Source organism: Melospiza georgiana, chromosome Z (assembly GCF_028018845.1).
Source record: "Melospiza georgiana isolate bMelGeo1 chromosome Z, bMelGeo1.pri, whole genome shotgun sequence".
NCBI lineage: Eukaryota > Metazoa > Chordata > Aves > Passeriformes > Passerellidae > Melospiza > Melospiza georgiana.
The window spans coordinates 61,468,039-61,487,518 of NC_080465.1; the positions used below are offsets into that span (position 1 = coordinate 61,468,039).

A 19,480-nucleotide genomic window follows, 5' to 3' on the forward strand; every position below is an offset into this window, starting at 1 on the left:
GGTCACAGACCCCTTGTGATACATTCCTTGGTTCACAAACAAGATCATTAATCCTCTGCTTATCTTATTCTAAGAGCATTGTATGCTGCCTCCAGACAGGTTAGCATTCTTACTTTCCTGCACTAGTTTAATTATTTATTAAATCCCTAAGACTACCTGCTAGGTTACACACAAAACCCAACACACTTTCAACGGCTACAAAACTACTTTTTAACAAACCAGTTCACACACAACTCACTATAATTAAATATTTTGCTAAATTTCATTTCTTTTCCAACAGTAGGATATCACTTTAACCCTCTTAGTATCACTAACCTAGTAATCAAACCAGCACAGACTTAAATATGTTTCACTTCAGGATATGTTGGTTGGACTTCCCAAGAATTAAAATGGGGTGCTCTGGAGAGTTTAGTTCAAGCATGGCTTAAAGAAAAAGGCCATGAAGCCATGCAATTGAGAGAAAAGTAAAAGGTAGTTGCAAAGCAGTTCCAAAAGCAGTTCCCAGCCTGATTTCTATAAACAATTAGATTCTCTCAGGCATCACTTTATAAACAATAAGGTTCTCAGACAGTCTACCCATAACAAGCGAAACATCCTCTCTGGGAAAAGATGGCACCCTGGGAACAGATATGGAAGTTTTGGGAACCTTTCATATCACAGTGGGAACACTGGTTTGGTTTTGTGTAAACAATTAACGGTATTGTAAAACAAAAGGAGTGGTTAGAGTTTTCTCTGTTAGCCTATCATGAACCTGGATTTTGGAATATGCATGAAGTTAATTAACACTGTTATTTAAAGTGACTGATCGATCAATAAATTGGAGTTCGATGCATTAAAGGATGGTCGTTCTCCCCCTCACTTCAACAGGGTGCCTTAAAAAAGATTCAAGAAAATATCTCATTTGTCATATATTCAAAATAGGAAAGTTGATATTGCTTCCTTTGGCCCATACTAGTGTCAAAATTAGGTACAGTCCAAACTAAAAGCTACACTGCTGTAATTTATGTAGATAAAAGAGTCTAAATAAGCACTACTGTGGTGACAGAAGAATATGATTTCCCTGAGGCACAATGGGATTTGGAGATACAGACAGCTATTTAGATCCTACAGAAGTGTACATAGCTGTAGGTTTTCTTTTTCCACTTAAAAAGATATTAGGGTTTTCAAAAGGAGACCAAAGCAGATAATTTTTACATAAATAAGTAGCAAACTACACATGGGCAATAAAAATGCATTTTTTAAACATTATTTTGAGAACAAACACACCATCAGGATGGGAAAAGGATTAAGATCTTACAAACGAATGAAGATAGTCTAGAAAAAATAACTAATATATAAAATTCCTAGTTCTATAAGTCAATCAAGCAGGCTAATTTCTATTTTGATTCTGACTCTCTCTGGTTACTAAAATTCCTCTTCAAAACAGGAAATACACTTGGTAAAACTGCTAGCTGCATCTTTAAATAGCAAAAGGTATGTAAAAATTCAAGACCAAATTTCATAACTAGAAAAAATTTAGAAAGAAGATGCAAGAGGAGATTCTTCATTAAAAAAAAAAAATTGTTTTTTCATAGTATTCTTTGCATGAATTCTGACCCAGCCCAAACTGTAGAAAATTATGCAGAGAGAGCTAGTGACAAAAGAACTAAAAAAAGGAGGATTTTTCCCAATGGCAAGGTATCAGAAATAAAGTTGTGCAAGCATTTGAAGTCTGAAACATTCAGCAAACACTCAAAAGCTGCCTGGAAACTTTGTTCTAAGGACCCCAGGTAATCTACTTTGCATCTTATTTTATAGCTGGCTGACTCAAAGGAAATATTGTATTGAAAAAATATTTTACTGAGTTTCTGGGAGATAATCTTGCAATACGAGAGTGGGTTTGTGCTCCACTTGGCCTTTATATGACAGGGGATGGCTTTGAGATCCTTGAAAAAAATATTTTGGATATGTATTTTCCCCAATCTGCCTTATCTGATTGCAAAATCTCAATTACTTGAAATTCAGAGAATGGCAGTTCTGAGACTTCATAATGCAATTAATATTTCTTAAACATAACCACAGGTATTATCTGGCATTCCCATGGCTGCAAGAAATGTGACATGGCATGATAACATGCAACTGGACAACCATGACTTGTGAGGGTGCAGACTCAGTAGCTGATCAAACACAATACTGTGAAGTTAGAAGGGCCACAATTTTATAATTCTTCTAGAAATTTGCCGATTTTTTTCTTTAAAATGGTTGTTTTCTTTAAAATAGGATCTCTGCAAGGTATTCCAGTTTAAATTTTATTATATTCTTCTGTAATAAATGTCCTTATTTTTCCCCTAGGATATGTTTTCCTATTCCTCCTTTACACTTAGGGACTGAAAGGGACTTCCTAGATAATCAGTTCTCATTTCTTTATCCTGGTTATAACTTGATACATCTCCATTTGGAATTTTAAAATTCTTTAAATCCATTACTACTGTGTTCCAAAAACTCACCTCTACTGAAGATTAAAAGGCTTCTAATGTCAAAGAGAAAATTAATTAGTTGGAAAAGAGAAAATTAATTGTAGTCAGTTTGCTCATTTGTTCTGAAAGTGTCTGTTGCATTTTATCTTTTTCCTTATGGTTGCATATTTCATTAAACACTTCAACTTTTTAGATTGAACAAACTTGTTTTGTTCAACTTTTTGTAGAAAACAAACTTCTCTGTAATATTTCTGCACATTTTATCCTGCAAAATTGATTCCATCTGAAGTTGAGGATGCAAGTAATACACTATATAGAATAACACAGAAAAGAATTTTAGCAGATACCTCTGACTTCAATACACACATAAACTGTTGGTCATATTTGCCCTTTTGATGAGCATCTTTGGTCTAGGCAAATACCTCACCAAATTCACCTCACAGTCTTTTTTTTTAATCTGAGCACTCTAGATACTATCAAAGAAACCACTTATATTTTGCCATTTTCAGGTAGGTTTTGTATCCAGTCTTAAATGCCACGAACTTAAACGTCTGTTTTGGCTTTAGATACTATCTCAGAGAAAGCAGTTTATAAAAGCTGGTTAAATCTTCCTCATTTCTCTGTAAATTGCTTTTGGAGACATAACCAGTGCAAAACCACATATTTTATTCTCTGTCTCTCTCTTCCTGTTCCTGTGAGTTTCTCCTAAAATCTGTACTCTTCTAAGTTCAACCCAATTTAATTTCCTTGATTGTTCAATTCCTTATTTAATTTTTAGATTAGATTTACACTGGACACCACAATGCTACCCTCCTCACCAGTTTTCTTAAAAATGTTGCTTGCTTCATATGAACACTCTTTTTTTTCATATCAAGCTCCACTAGCTTCTCTTTTTGTCTTCCGTTCTGTCACCTTCCTGTGGTGATAAAACAATGCCACCAATTGACACAGTGACAACTAGATGAAGGCAACAACAAACCTAGCTGATGTGGCAGATCAAGGGAGGTTTTAATGTCTTATTAGCAGTATAATAGTTAAGCAATTTCATGGGTTACTCCTACTGTACAAGCATGTACGAACTCTATCAAAGATCAGGATGTTATTTCAAATGGCATGTCATACTTTACTATAATTAGGAGGATATAAAAGAAAAAAAAAATTGGAAACACAAAAAGAAGTTCCCTTAAACAGACTGGTGTGCCAGCTGGTTTAGGTATATTCTTAGACCTCTCATGAAGCTGTTAACTGGGATATATCTTGATAGCCACTTAAGGAAACAACATTCTGGATTAAAGCCTAAAATTATAATAAATTTCAGGGCTTGGGATCATCAGTGACCAGCAGAGGAATGCTTCATGGGAAGCAGCTTTCTGCGCTTCTGTTGGCTTGGAAAGGTGATTTCTGGCTGTGGGTGTGGGACAGCACCTTGGAGGGACCCTGAGGTGGCCAAGGAAGAGGGTACAGAAGACTCAGGGAAGTCCATGCCCCTCCAGCTCCAGTCACCACACACTGTTCCTACAAGATGCTGCAGAAACATCAATAACAGCTGATTTCCCATTTTCAACCTATTTGAATAAATAGAAACATATTCTCTCATCTAACTTACTTGTTTTCATTTTACAGAAGAATGTCTCCATTAAGTTTCTGTGTTGTTATCTAAATACTGGAAAATGTTTGCTTGCATCTAAGAACAGTTGGGAATTCAAGGTGATGCCCTGGCTTTTACTCTGAAACCAAAGACACTGCTGATGCCTCTGGTTTCAATCCTCTTCCTCTTGATTCTAAAACGTCTTGGACTCTTTAAAAGTGAAGAACTTTTCAGGACTGTATTGTACTGCCCAGAGCTTTCCGTGGTGAAAGCTCTCAGTCTGGAGCCCCAGACTCTCTCCCAGTTATGCTTGCAAAGATGAGTCAATTTATACTAAATGCAAACAAACTCAGACTTTCTTATGCCCTTGACAAATTCTCATGATTGATGTCTGTAACTGAGCCGATGTGTTTAATGACTGGGAATGCCGGCATGTGGAAAGTTTCTGAGGTACAGGAAGAGAATAGTATTTCAAAAGGATAGCATCTGCAAGTGTCTAGCATTTTTGTTGTGGGCAAATCATGTTGCCTCAAGTGGGAAAGTACTGTATCTGGTACATTTTGCAACTTTTCCCTTTTTTGCAACACTTACACAGAACATTTTAATGTCTTTGGTTTCTTTTCTGCTTCTCGAAAGGAACATTCCTGATGATTTTTCTCAGGTACGGGATTTATTATTATTACTATTACTTCTTTTTCCCCTCAGAAGAATGTTGTTGGAGAACATTGACATGCTTGTCCACCTGCCCACGTTCCGTAAATCTCTCAAAGCTGTAGATGTTACGAGGCCGCGGTGCGGGGAGAAGTCTCTGCAGGGCTGGCCGCGGGGCAGGAGTGGGGGCAGGAGCGAGGCGGGCCGGGGAGGGGCGGCGGAAGCACCGCCACATGCACTGCGGAGCTGGGCCGCCGTCGGGGTATTTAGCAGAGCGTTGGGCTCGGGTGCCGGTTGCAACCGTGGCTGGCAACAGCTTTTTTGGGCGCCATGAAGGGCGGTGGTATCAACAACCCAGCGTTCGACACACCCTCCTCCGACTTCGGCCAGCAGTACCACGCGGGCCCCGCCGGGGCAGGCGCCGGCGCCGCGGCCCTCGCCGGGCCCGGCCCTTACCCCGAGGAGGGGCCCTGCGGGTGGGGTCCCTGCGCCCCCAGAGCTCTGCAGTTCTGCAACAATGCCAAGGGGTACTTGGCTGCTTATAGCCTGTTGGCCGTCTTCCAAGGTAACCTGTCCCTGCTGCCCAGGGCACATGCTGTTCCCCTTCCCGGGGCTGGGGGAGCCGGGCGGGAGCCTGGGCTGGGGAGGGCGGCGAAGGACTGGTGATGTTTTGGGTGGTGGGTTCGTCTAGTGCTGTGGCTGAACAGTGACGGTAATGGTTTGACTAAGGGACGAAAGTATACCTTCTTCTGTGCCCAGGATGGGGACGTTCCACAGTATTCCTTGTTCTTCATTCCGTTTGTCCTTTTCCTCTTTTCGCACGTACTTTATTGACCACGAAGTCCAGGCTCTTTGCTTCACGCACTTGTCAGTGCTGCATCCCCACTGCCCACAGGGAAATAGCTCTTCATGTGCACACACAGGCAAAGGCTTAAAATCTAGGAATTAAAACACCAATATAAAATTGTAGCACCCCACTACTTTCTTACCTGCTTGCTAATTGAATTGAATCCTGGCCTGGTTGTGTAGGACTTCGGGTAAATTTGAAAACAGCAAAAAAAAAAGTGATTTTGTTCTGTGAATCACAGTGCAGCCATTGTCTTAAAACTTAACTAATGATTTAAGTTGACCTTGGGAGTAACCTGAAGTTTAGCTTGGCCTAAATTCCTGTTTTTCAGCTTCAGAGATTCTTGTCCATACTTTTGGTTTCCTGTAATGATTGGTTAGGGCCTTAGTAAGCCTTAGACTTAGAAAGTAGAAATGCTCACTGAGGGGAGGAGAAGAATTACTCTAAAAAAAATTAGAAAATGAGATTTGTGGAGCTTGGATGCATGTCTGCCAAAGGGAACGACTGGGTCTATATTCATAACCTTTCAACTTTATTTGACTAGCTAGGAAAGAAAAGGGTATTTCCTGGACAATTTGCTTTGAAGCTCCTTGTTGTTACTCATAAAGGGATTTCTACAGAGGCATGGAGGGGAATATTTGGATATTTGATGTTAGAGGAGAGAGCAGCCTGTACCAAAGAAATGCATTATTTGGATGTCTCCATTCCATGGGGAACCACACTGAGGCAGCTGGAATGGTGTGAGGAGAAGAGAATTGGAGACGCTGCTTAAAACCTAGAAGATTACAATGCTCCTTGTAATGCTTGGAGATTCCTTGCATGAAGTAGTGCCTTAGTATGTGTTTCTGAGAACTTTTTCTGGTTTAATCCCCTTCAGATTCTGATCTTGTCTTAGCATATAGGTTTAGTTTTAGAAAAGAAGTATTTAGAAAGTTTTGGGATAAGCCTGTTGTTTCTTGCTTGACTTTGGAAGGTCATGCTATGGCTGGTAGGGTCAGGAGATTATTCCTGTTGCAGTTGTCCTGCCAAATTTGTTTTCTCTATAAACACAAAGAGGTGGGGGTGGGGTGTGTCTGTGGAAAAACTTTTTACATCATAGCTTTCAATAGTAGCTGAGTAGTAAAATACTTTTAGAATACACATATAAATTTTTTTGGGTGGCATAAGAATAGGGATGGGCAATTAAAAATGCCTTAATATGACGCTGAAAAGATTGTTAAAACTAAATATAGTGTCTTGAATATTTCTAATGTGTCTGAATTTCTTAAATTCAGTCCTTCTGATCTGATTGTTGAGCTGAACAACAAACTCAGCATACTTTAAAATCTTGGTTGTAGACTGGATAGGTTTCCAACTGTAAAAACAACTTGTATTATAAGAATCTCTGTCCCCTTAGGAGGTTATTTGTGTTGCTTGTGCCACTTGTCCAAATATTGCTTTGGTTATTTAATGCTATATGTACGCCAGGCACCTAATGAATGTAGTTCAGGTTTAAGGCCTTAAAGGATAGAAATTGAATAATTTTTGTTTTGGAAGCAGGTGTAGGCAGGGCTATTACAGATCTTGTGACATTCCTGATGTGTTACTGGATTTTCTGACAAGAATCTTTCCTTTGCTTGAAACATAAAGGAAACTGGGTGCTGAAGACTAGCTGCAATTCTTTTTGAGATGTGTAAAACTAGGTTCATCGATAAGAAATTCAGGCTTGTATGTGAAACTTTGTGAAAATATTCAGGTCTTGCAGCTTCAGAGTTTAGATAAAAGCACACAAAACACGCCTAGGATTTTGAAGTTATGTGACCTAACACTGTACTCTAGTTTGGGTCTACCCTCCAAATTACAGAAACCATCACTGAGGAAGATAAGATGTATCTATTAAACTTGCCTAATGTGCCTCTAGAAAAGATTGTTTCCTAATGCATTGAAGGTTAATGAAGTAATCCATAACACACTTTCGCTGAATGTAAGTTGTTGTCCTAGTCTTTCTAAATGAGAGAACATAATGGATGATTATCTGTAGTGATCTGGTATGTTGTGAATCTAACTGAAAGCATGTATTTGTCAGCTTATTTTCTAGCTGCTCTCAAAAATAGATTGTTATCATTAGCACCTGATATGCTGTATTGCAGCTTCTCAGAAGATTTCAGGTGGAGCTTAACTCTAATTTCTGGCCATTTCTGTTTCAAGTACATGTGAAACTTGTATTTCCAGAGCACAAAACACTTGTTTGCCTAGAATTTTTTTACATGACTAATACCTGCTTTCTCTATGGCACTTAGAGTTGCCAAAATGTATGATTGCATCTAGTAATACATTAACTGGATATGCTGCAGTTCATAGCTGTAGTAGAAAACAAGGCAGAGATTATCTCACTATTTTGAGTACAAGAAGGACTGTTTATTTCTCATGTCATTAATGATTTTTAGTAAATAAACTGAATCACAGTTTAAGACTGTTCAGTCTAATATATCTAAAATCTTTGTATATCAGTAAGATTTTAGAGGCTGATTAGACCTGGTACTTTTACCAAGGCATTTTTAATTGATACTTTTATGTGTTGTTAAAGCCACCATTCTTATGACAACTGCAAAACACATGTTTTTTGTTGAATGGATGAAGAAAAAGAATACTCTTGTGTTTTGTGATAGCAAATAAAGTCGGTGTATAATTAATCTGGATTTTGTGTCAGTACACACTCTACCTAAATCCCTAACAGATGTGGCAGGACAACAAGGTTTTGGTTGGTAATTTCTATACTACAGTTTTAAGTGTTGGGATGTCCTTACAGAATTTGGTTTTCTGATCAAACTACTATCAGTCAGATTCTGTCTTTCTTGAAGAGACTTTAGTGATTAATCACTGGATGATGTAATTGGAGAAGTTATGCTGCCATTCATCACATCTGCGTTTTTACAGATGAAGTCTAATTATCCAGTATAATTAAATGGAAGACTTTATGAGTTTTAGAATGTAAATTAAAGGTAGTAACTTAAAATACCTGTAAAAGACAATGCCTTCTAGCTCTGTAATCCACTTGCTGTGTAGCACACCTTCACTCAAGTGTTTTAAAGCCTTAGTAAGTGTTGAAGTTCTGGCAGGTGGGAAAAACTTGTTTGTTCATTCCTTCATGCTGGTATTGTTATTTGGTTAATGCTTCTTAAGAGGAAAATAAAGTTACTGAATGTATAACTAATGGCACTGGAAGGACACCTGTATAGTTGTGTCAATCCCAAATGAATTTAAGTGTGATGACTAAACTAACGGATGAAATTGTCAGCCTTAATAAAGAGGCCATAGTAGGGTATTGGAACTAAGATTGTGCGAAGAGTTGTTTCCATATAGAAAGCTGACGTTTGGCTATTAGAAAATGGCTGGTTTATTTGGAGTAATTTTTTAAATAAATTAAAGTGCTCTAATGAGATGTTGAAACTTAGCTCAAGTAGTTGTACTTATGGATGGTGCAAAGCTTGTTGAAAACTAACTTAAACACATTTCTGTCACTAGTCTTGTACTCTTTTCTTAGATAGACAATAGAAAAGCATGCTTTAATTTTAAAGTAACTGAAGGGCCTGTGTCAGGGAAGATCCTCATCAGTCATCTGTAAGGTTACAGAACTCAAACATGTTTGTACTTCTGACTCTAAGACTTCACAACTATTTTTTCAGGTATCTCTTTTATTATAGGTACAGTTTAATTTAATTAGACTATAATAAAGTTATCTGACAGTGTTATAGTTACAACTGTTTATCTTGTAACTGAATCCTATTTTGGGATTGCTGAAACCAAACTTACCAAAGTTTAGCTACCTAGTCTTTTTCACAGAAACACAATGTGAAGCAGTGTAGAAGATTTAAGTTACAAACAGTGTCTACAAACAGTGCTTGTGTAAAAATGGACATAGAGTGTTTAAGCATGCACTGGCAATTGTGTGCAAAAGCTGAGTTGTACTTTTGGTTAATTTTTTTGCAGTTCATCTGTGCTTTGGTAGGGCAGCTTGTGCAGTGATTTCTTTCCAGGTTGTTTTGTAACTTCAGGGAAGTTACAGATTCAAGGGGCAAACCTTCTTTGATTAGTTGAAGTAAATCACCTCAGTTGCTCTGACACAGTTGCAAAGAATTATTGAATAGCTTTACACTTTTTTATATTATGGAGGATTCATGTTTGTTCACCTTCTTTTATCTTCCCTTTGTGGTGGCAGGGAAGTTGGGTGTTTGCAGTAAGTAGAAAACTATGTCCTGAACTTGCTTCAGCCATAGCATGTATTCTAATGCAAGTTATAACTTTGACTAAAATACCTTTAATTTTTAAAGTGTCTTGTGACACCGTAAAGCATTCTGTTTGAAAGCTGTGCTTCAGACAAATACATAGGTCCTGTACAATTTGACTGGCTAATCTGGCGCTGTATTACCTACTATGTACCTGTATTTTGTAGCTAGTAAATACCTTATAAAGCAGCCTTGTATAAATATATATAAAGTTAGCTCTGCAACTCTATTGAGTTAAAGTATCTTTGACTAATTATCTCCTTTTTTTATTTTTGTAGGTATTGTGGTAAATGGCCTGATTAACATTAGTATTTCAACAATTGAGAAGCGTTACGAGTTGAACAGTTCCCTCACTGGTTTAATCTCTGCAAGCTATGATATTGCTTTTTGTTTACTGTCACTGTTTGTATCTTACTTGGGAGAAAGAGGGCACAAACCACGATGGCTTGCTTTCTCAGCATTTATGTTAGGACTGGGCTCACTTGTATTTTCCTTACCACACTTCAGCAGTGGAAAATACCAGTATGGAAGTAAAATTGAAGGTAAGCTTACAGTTGTTTTGAAAGTTAAACCAAAAAATTTAAATCTCTGCATTAACTTGGTGCAACTCCTTATTTTCAACTCCTTACAACATAGTTAATGTTATAAATGGAACTCCGCAACGAGTTAAGTTGCCCAATTGGAATTTATTAATTACAGCAAGCATAGGTAATAAGCAAAGCAACACTGGGTGACAGGGGAGTTGTGGGGAGTCCAACTCCACCAACTGCCGCACCCAGTATCTCACAAGTTCCCTTTTTATACTAGTCCATTTCCGTAGACGTGTTCTTCCCTTGGCGCATGCTCCAATTGTTGCTAGGGGGTCGTCTTCTACCCTCTGGTGGTCGCTGGATGAAGGCTTGAAGCCTTCCTCAGGCCTGTACTCTTGACCTCGGAGCTCTTGCCTTCCTTATATGGGGTGGTGTTTGGCTGGTTTCTGTTTCTTGGCTAGCTCTTCTTAGTTCCTAAAACCTTAGCCTTTGGTATGGTTAGTATTTGCGCAATACATGGTTGAATTTAGCAAACAATAGTAGCTTGATATATATTATTTTTAGGTTATGCGGTTATGTATTTCTTAATCATATGGTTGACCATGTATCTCTTAATCACAATCATACGGGGCTGACCATGTATTTCTCAATCACATGATTGTCTATATCGGGGTTTAGTGAACAGGGCTATCTGTTACAATCCCCCCTTTTTCTATTTATCATTCTGTTCACTAAACCTTTGAAGTTCTTTCCTACTTTAGTCCAAATAGTCCTCTACTTCTACGGCACCTAGAGATTCATACTCTGTTTTCATCATCATCAAATGGGCTGTTTCAGATCGGGAGTTCACTAAGTTAACTATTTTATTGAATATACATGGCCCAAAGGTCAACCCTAGTAATAGCAAGATCACCGGTCCGGCAATGGTGGACAACAAGGTGGTAAGCCATGGAGAATAGTTGAATAAAGATTCATACCAGTTTTGCTGGGATTTTCTCTTTTCCTCCCTCTTCTCTATTTGTTTACGTAATTCGGCCATGGTGTCTACTGCTATTCCTGTAGTATCAACATATGTGCAGCATTCCTCCCGAAGGGCTACGCAAAGGCCACCTTGTTGTAAAAACAGTAAGTCTAATCCCCTTTGGTTTTGTAAAACCACTTCCGAAAGTGACCGGAGCGAGTTTACCAATTCATTGATAGATTTGTCAATTTTTTTATGATCGTCATCTACAGCGGCTCTTAAAGCCTTAAACCCCTGTTGTTGATGTACAAGAGTTGCCGCGCCTGTTCCTATCCCAGCTCCCCCAATGGTTAATAATGCCGCAACCGTGAGGGCTGTAAAGGGTTCTCGTTTTTGCAAATGATGTTTCGAAATATGGCTTTGGGAGTACACGTATTCCCTTGGATGATAGATAATCCGGGGGACTATTACTCCCTGTAAGCAAAATTCATGGCTTTCATTAAAGGCTGTTATAGAGATACAGGGGGTCGCGCCTAGGGTATTACATACCCATTTGGTATTAGCTGCTGGAATTAACCACTCAGCTGGTCTTAAGGTATCCTGCACCAATTTAGTTATTTGACACAAATGTTTCTTATTCCCTGGAACAGTTCCAATACATCTCCCCTTTCTGGTTACTTGTGGTAGGGTAATTCCCGGAGTCCTATCCTGCCCTTTTTCCACAAACATCGTGCAAGATTAATCCCATTTTCAAAGTATGTTACCTCCCTCGTCAGCTGAAGTCGCTTCTACCTGTTCTACCTGCGTCTTGTTATTTTCTATTTCATTCTCTACCCTTCCTAAGCTATTGCCCGAGTTTGCTATCACATGGTTGGGTCCAACAGGTTCGGGGTCATGGGGAACAACTTCCTTTTTAATGAGTATCATCCCTCCTTGATCTCTCCCTGGTTGCCATATTTGGATTCCCCAGGTTTTTCCTATTAGCCAGCCTGGGTCATCTGGCTGAGTGACATTCATATATATATATAAACTTGCACGATCCTGAGTATCCCCTCCCAAAATCGATCTGTCATAGGCATATTGTGGAGGGGTACACCCCGGAGGGCCTCTCCCAACCTGTAAAAATCTGTCAGGTCCTCCCCCTGGGGTGAATCCCTGAGCTATTGTTTCACAGCCCCAACATCCGCAATAATTATACCCTGGGTAATTGCAATAGGCTTTTCCAGGGTTAGAGGCTGGGCACATGTAAAAACCAATGTAGGAACTGACACTTGGGAGCTTGGTTCCCCAGGAGGTGATTAATTGCGTAAGGTTTACTTTAAATGAGGGGGGTCCCGTTAGTGTGATGTTACTGATCACAACCTGATCTTCCCACCTAATTAATGACCATTTAAAGGGCTCGTGTGTTTGAGATTTACAATTCTCGATCATTAGCATTATTAAAAGTATTCTAAAAATCCTAAGGTAGTTTTTCCAATTGTCATAGCGGCTGCCATAATTTCTTTGTTCCAAATTTTGTGGTTTCCGATATTGTTGCTTTTGCTTAGAGTGGTCCCGAGTTTGTTCAGGTCTTATTTTAGGGCCCTCTCCCCCACAGTTATCAGCCCCTCTGCCTCGCCCATCAACTTGGTTGCTGCGAGCTATGGGGTGATCTATCTTCTCGGCAGCAAGGGTAGTCTTCAGGAGGAGTTTTGTGCCCCTTTTTCCTAATTCGTTGGAGGTATCTAGACCACTTCGTGTCTTTCACCTGAGGAGCTAGACAGCTCAGATCAGGGATCCACCTCTGGCAAACCCCTGCAACAATTCTCATTACGAATGGTGTTGGTTCGTTTGAGTGGTAACAATAATACTGGGGGTTTATTCCCTTAACATAAATGCCATACCAATTTTTAGAGCCCACTTTAAGTGTCTCAGATATTACTCGAAGTGCCAATATCTGTTCAGTTAATTTTTGCTGTGTATAATAACAATTATAACATGCTCCCCTAGGGGGATAGCCGCTGTGACAATGGGTCCACCACCTTTCGTTACATATTATGCAAACAATACAGACAAATGGATTACAATTTCCCAACAGCCTTGAGCATTACATATAACCCTTATTTTTGAGTTCGGTGATCCTTCCCCTTCTTTGATTATTTTTCCCGACTTTCTATCTATCAACAGAAAAGTCCGATAAACCCAATCCCAACATTCATACATACACCCAAGGTCACTTATTACTTTTGAATTTGTTACAGGTATTCCTCCTTCTCATCACAGGGATCATCTTTCTTGACTTCTGTGCAGTCTGTATTGCTTAAAAGGCGAATTTATATCAGAGTCTCCATTCTCATGTTTTCCATTTATCAGTTTCACTTCAGTTATCTTCAACAGCTCCTCTTATAAACAGCTTTAAGTTGTTGCCGATCACTTACACTCATGGTTTTTCGTGCTTTAAAGACTTTTTCTGAGGTTCCTCTGTGCTATCCATTTTAGCCCTTGAGGTCTCCTGGTACTTCACTCACTTCCCTCTCAGAGTTTTTTGTGTTTTTGGCCCACTGGTCGGGGTGGTTCTATTGGTCCTTTTATTTGACTCGCATGGATCCAGCCTTTTTCTATGGTTTTAATTGCAGTGTCCGTTGTTAGTAAAGCTTGGTAGGGTCCCTCCCACTTAGGTGTGAGGGGGCTCTCCTTCCAGCTGCAGACCAGGACCCAATCTCCACGTTCTACCTGATGTAATGCAAGATCCAAAGGAGGTCTTTGGGCAATCATTCCCTTTTCCCATAGGGCTCTCCTGAATTTCATTAATGTTATTATTATGAGTTGTTCCTTCTTTTATTTGTGCTATAGCCAATATAGCAGGAACCAATTGATCTAAGTTCCCTATTAATCTAATTGCTGCTGGAAGAGTCCTGTCTCCCAATCTCAAAAAGTATCCCAAAAAATCACTAGCAATATGTTCTATAATTAGCTGGCTAAATACATAACCATAGCAAAACAAATAAATTAATTCTCTCCTTCTTTTCTCCCTTAGTTACTCTCCACCATGAGTTAAAGCAAAATGTACAAACAATACATATTCATGGGTGACACCCTAAACCGTGTTTACCGCACTCCCAACATTTTACTTGTTTTTGAGCTCTTTTAACAACAGGTGTTATCACTTCCAGTTTCTGGAATTGCAGTTTTGTAATCAGTTGCTGGTGGGTGACCCTGGAGGAGATCTTTGATCTTTTTAGGCTGTTCCCACCGATTTAGAAAGTCCTTTATTCTTTTTCCACCAGCATTTTTCTGCCTCTGAGCTCAAGGGAATTGTGGTCCGCAGCCACTCCAGGATGCTTAGTTCCTTCTTAATAACTCAGGGTTAATATAAATCGTGTTTCAACAATATTTTAGCTACTGTTTGAACTGTAGCTCAAGCTGCTGGAAATGCTTCTAACTCACTGAGTTAATTGATCTATTATAACTAACAAATATTTTTACCGACTCACTTTTAAACAATTCTATAAAATCAACCTGGATCTTTTCAAATAGCCGGTAGGCTGTTTTGCATCCTCCAAAGGGAGGGCTTCTTAACACCTTTTTATTTACCTTTTAACAGGTAAGACACCCCTGGGTAATTTATTTTTCAATTCCAAATATCCCTATACACTCATAGAATTTTAAAAAAAAAGTGATCACAAAAAGCCCTTGTTTTACCCAATGTGTCTGTCTATACAAGTTATCTAAAATTTAATGTGCCACTAGTTTTTGGCATCATAATCCTGCCATCAGGAAAAACTCACTTTCCCTCCTTAAATGTTGCTCTTAATTTCCTTATAGCTGCCAATTAAGGTCGCTCTTTTTGCTTCTTTATCAGCCAAATTATTTCTCTGACTCTAATATCCCTCCCTCTCTGGTGTTTCTTTACATGAACTACTGCTATTTTCTTTGAGCCTTTTAAAGCTTCTAATATCTGAATTATCAATCTTCCGTGTATTAACCCTTTCCTTTGAATATTTATAAGTCCCCTTCCAAATTTTTCTAAAAATATATACTACACTAAAAGCATATTTAGAGTCTGTATAAGCAGTCCCTTTTTGCCTTTTTAGTATTAATAATGCACAGAGTAATATATAAAATTCACAGGCTTGTGCTGACCAGGAGGGACTAAGGGGACCAGACTCCTTTATCCTAAACCTTTCCCACTTCACCTGAATGCCCACCTGTGTCATTAATTTCAGGATTATCTTCTTCAGTTAAAGAATGAATTTTAAGTTTTCCTTCACAGGGTTTTATCTGTAATTTTAAGGCTATTATTAGATCTCTGCCTAACATATTATTCTCAGCCTCTGGTATTAACAACAAATCATTTATTTCAAATCTGTTATCTGTTTCAATTTGCACTCCTTTTATTACAGGAACAGGGAAAGCCTCTCCCGTAATTCCGATTATTGAAACTCGCTCACTACTTATCTCACATCCCTGGGGTAATTTTGCCACTGACAACTGAGAAACTCCTGTATTTACCAAAAATGCAAGTTTTTCGCTCTGAGGACCTACTCTTAGCTTTATTATCAAGGCCTCTTCTGGGTGTAATTCGGTCCTCTTCGTTAGCTCCCGCCCTCTCTGATTCTCCTGAGAAGTTTTCTCATCCCGGATCCTGACCCTACACACTCATTTGAAATGTCCCTTCCTTCCGCAGTAAAAGCAGGCTTTAGGCTCCTTCATCCCAGCGTCCTGACTATTCGCTTTCCAAACTCATTCCTTCCTAACTCCTTGTTTCAACCATCCTTTTACCTTCCGCAGCAAGTTATCCTCCGTCTTGCCAATTAAATTATCTACCTTCTCCAACCTTTGTCTACTTTCTCTAACTTTCGTCTAATATCTTCCCATGCCTGTGCTACAGAATGCATCCGCAGCAGTGCCTGCCCAAGCTATGAGTCTAGGTCTAGTGGGAGAGGGGGAGCCTGAGGGGGTGGAAGTGGTGGTGGAGGTACATAGGGAGGGGGAACTATTAGGGGGTCCTCCTCAGGAGAGTCCCTCTTCTTCTCATGTTTCTTTCGTTCCACCAATTTAAACACCAATGTACCTGGTTGCTTGACCTGTATTGCTAATCACTTTCTTCTTGACTAAAGGGATTTTTACTGATGGGCCAATATACACTTTTAAAAATTTCTTTTCTTTTCTCCCCAAACTTCAACACAATAGTGAATCGTCTTAGCTTTATTCTTCTCCTTAGTGCCCGGAAAATGTCTCCAATTTTCTAATGTCTCCAATTTTCTAACATAAACCCCAACGAACTATCTTTTGGCACTGGAGAAACCTAATGAAAATAGGGGGCTTGCTTTTCCCCTGTCCCATCCTTTCGGAGTACCTCTCACACACAAATCACCACTTGCTTCCCCTTGTTCGTGGCCCACGTCCTCGCGGACTAATGGGAACCGCACTACTGAGGGTCCACACTCACTTGGGGAATCCGACTGTCGGTTCCCCTCTCATGCACACCTCACTTGCTCATACTCCAGGATCCCTCGCCATCCACAGGCTCATCTGGAGCATTCTTCTGCCCATCCTTTCGGAGTGCCTCGCACTCCAGGATCCTTTCTCCAGGGTCCCAAACCCAACCGGACGGCCCATTCGTCTGGAGTGCCTTTCGCACTCCAGGATCCTTTATACTCACGCTTCCTGAGTCTTCGCCCGGGCTTCTGTGCACAGTCTTTATGGGGTCTCCCTTTGCTTATTACCTAAAGTTTTAGGTTCGTCAGTGGACGTATGGTAGGAAGGTCGGATGTTAGGCCACCCGAAAATGGGGTGGGGCGCCTCCCAAACACCGTCGCTCCCTCACCTATGACCATCCGAGTCACGGCACCAATTTGTTATAAATGGAACTCTGCAATGAGTTAAGTTGCCCAATTGGAATTTATTAATTACAAGCATAGGTAATAAGCAAAGCAGCACTGGGCGACAGGGGAGTTGTGAGGAGTCCAACTCCACCAACTGCCACACCCAGTATCTCACAAGTTCCCTTTTTATACTAGTCCATTTCCGTAGACGTGTTCTTCCCTTGGCGCGTGCTCCAACTGTTGCTAGGGGGTCGTCTTCTACCCTCTGGTGGTCGCTGGATGAAGGCTTGAAGTCTTCCTCAGGCCTGTACTCTTGACCTCGGAGCTCTTGCCTTCCTTATTGCAAGGGACAGGACAGGTATAAGTCCAATGGTGTCAGGAACCCACGCCTTAAAAAAGGAACCCACTAGGCCGTGGCAAAATATCCAAATATGGATAACATGGTAACCAGACCAGTGAAGAGATTTTTGCTTTTATTTCCAGCACATCAGTCTCAAAATACAAAATGGAGACATGACAGCTCACTGATCCACACCAAAAAATGTCTCCTCCAACAGGGCTCATACAGCAATACATAAAATCATCTCAGACTAGAATTCAGCCAATCAGACACAGAAAACACATATTGACAAGCATTCTATCCAGTCTTATAAAACATAGGTAATCGTAGCTAAAACAAAGACTAGTTGATAAGAGACAAAGAACCGAGTTCTATTCATGCTAACCTTCTAAAGATATACCTTAAATAACCTTGTTGCCATCCTAAAGCCAATTCTACAGAAGCCTATTGTTATTTGTCACGTCTACTGCTTGGGAAACTTTTCTGCTTGCATGGAAAACTTTTTCTGCTTGCATGGGAAACTTTTCTGCTGTATTTGCAATGCTAACAAAACTTCAGTCTGAGGCCTATACTTTTTTAACCATTTCTTAAAAATCCTCTAACCTTAAGGATTCCAACATTTCCCCCTCTCTGTTTGACCCAGAGGTTTTCATTTTCTTGTCGCTTGCTTCTTGCGTTTCATAGCTCTATTGCAAAATTTCTGCTTATTGCGGTTGAAAACCTATTTTCACTAAACTGAAGCATTGCTATATTATGGCACAGCAACTTAATGCTGTGAAGACCCAATCTCTGAAAGAGATATGAATCACGTTTGGCAACAGTCACAAGTCATCGTTCAAAAAACTCTGGTCGATTCCAAGGCCTTAATTCAAAACCTTCATTCATGTCAATACCCTCATCTACTGCTTTCGTGAGATTTCGTACACTCTCTGTGCTTCTACTTCCCAATTCTCCTGCTTGAATGACAAAAACTTCTCGGACTGTTTTGTTCATCATTCGCCGAACACAACAGAGTATACAAGGTACCACTATCAATATCAGCATTAGAACACCTAATATGTAAAGACCTATCTTGCAAAGTTGCCTTAGCCAAGGTGCAAAACTCCAATTTTGAAACAAATCATCCAACCAGGAACCTCCATCTTCTTTAATCTGGCCTGTCAGATCCTTTAATTTTTGAATGCTTTTGTGAATGGATTCAGAATGATCAGACAAATTCATACAACACAATCCTTCAAATTCCTCACAACCATGTCCTTGTGCCAGTAAAAGAAAATCAATGGCTGCCCTGTTTTGAAGAGTAGCATGTCTAATACTATCAACATCAGTCAACATATCACTGATTGCGGAGGATGTGGCATTAGCTTGTTTGCTCAGCCAACATCCAACTCGATCTAATTGTCTCAATGCCACAGCTGAAGCCAATTGGGGTAGAAATATACCTGCTGAAACCCTTCTGGCGGCATTCCAAGGCATAAAATCACTCTGACAGTTCTCATCATAATGAGGAATGGCTCTTGTTTTCCTTTGTTTCTTTTTCATCACTGCTTTGGCAGTGGGGGCAAGTATGGTGAGCATACCAATGCTACAAGGGCCACCTTCAAGGTGAGCTGGAATGCCTTGCCAACCTCTGTCTCCGCAAATGATCCAATACCCTTTCGGCAATTGCCATGAATATTGATCTGTCTCCGGAAACACATCCCAACTGTTTGAAACATTACACCAAAAACTCAAATTTTTATATGCAAAATAATGAGGAGTAACACTGAACTTTGGGGGATCACCTTTTCGCCAGACACGAGTCATGAAAGTAAAACAAAAATCCATGGTCAAAGAACAAGGATTTCTAATTCTTGAGGTTCAGATGCTGCCCTAAGGAGTTTTTTGGACCAAATGTTCCAATTGAAGGAAGGACTGTTTCCATTGTCAATTCCACCTGGTTTACCATTTACTGTTTTTTTACCAAAGGCAACTCTTTCACTGGCACACCAACCAAACAGGTTGAAAAAGGCTTTTCTGGTTCCAAATTAGACAA

At 39.8% G+C, this 19,480-nt stretch overlaps 1 protein-coding gene across 1 annotated transcript in view; it reads left to right on the forward strand.

Annotated features, from left to right (window-relative positions):
• Positions 1-5,025: 5,025 nt before the first annotated feature.
• LOC131096034 (solute carrier organic anion transporter family member 4C1-like) overlaps positions 5,026-19,480 on the forward strand; it is a 37,695-nt gene continuing 23,240 nt past the window's right edge. Inside the window, exons 1-2 of the mRNA XM_058044260.1 lie at positions 5,026-5,260; positions 10,086-10,349. Of these exons, the coding sequence (XP_057900243.1) occupies positions 5,026-5,260; positions 10,086-10,349 (499 nt within the window). The remainder of the gene's footprint in view (positions 5,261-10,085; positions 10,350-19,480) is intronic.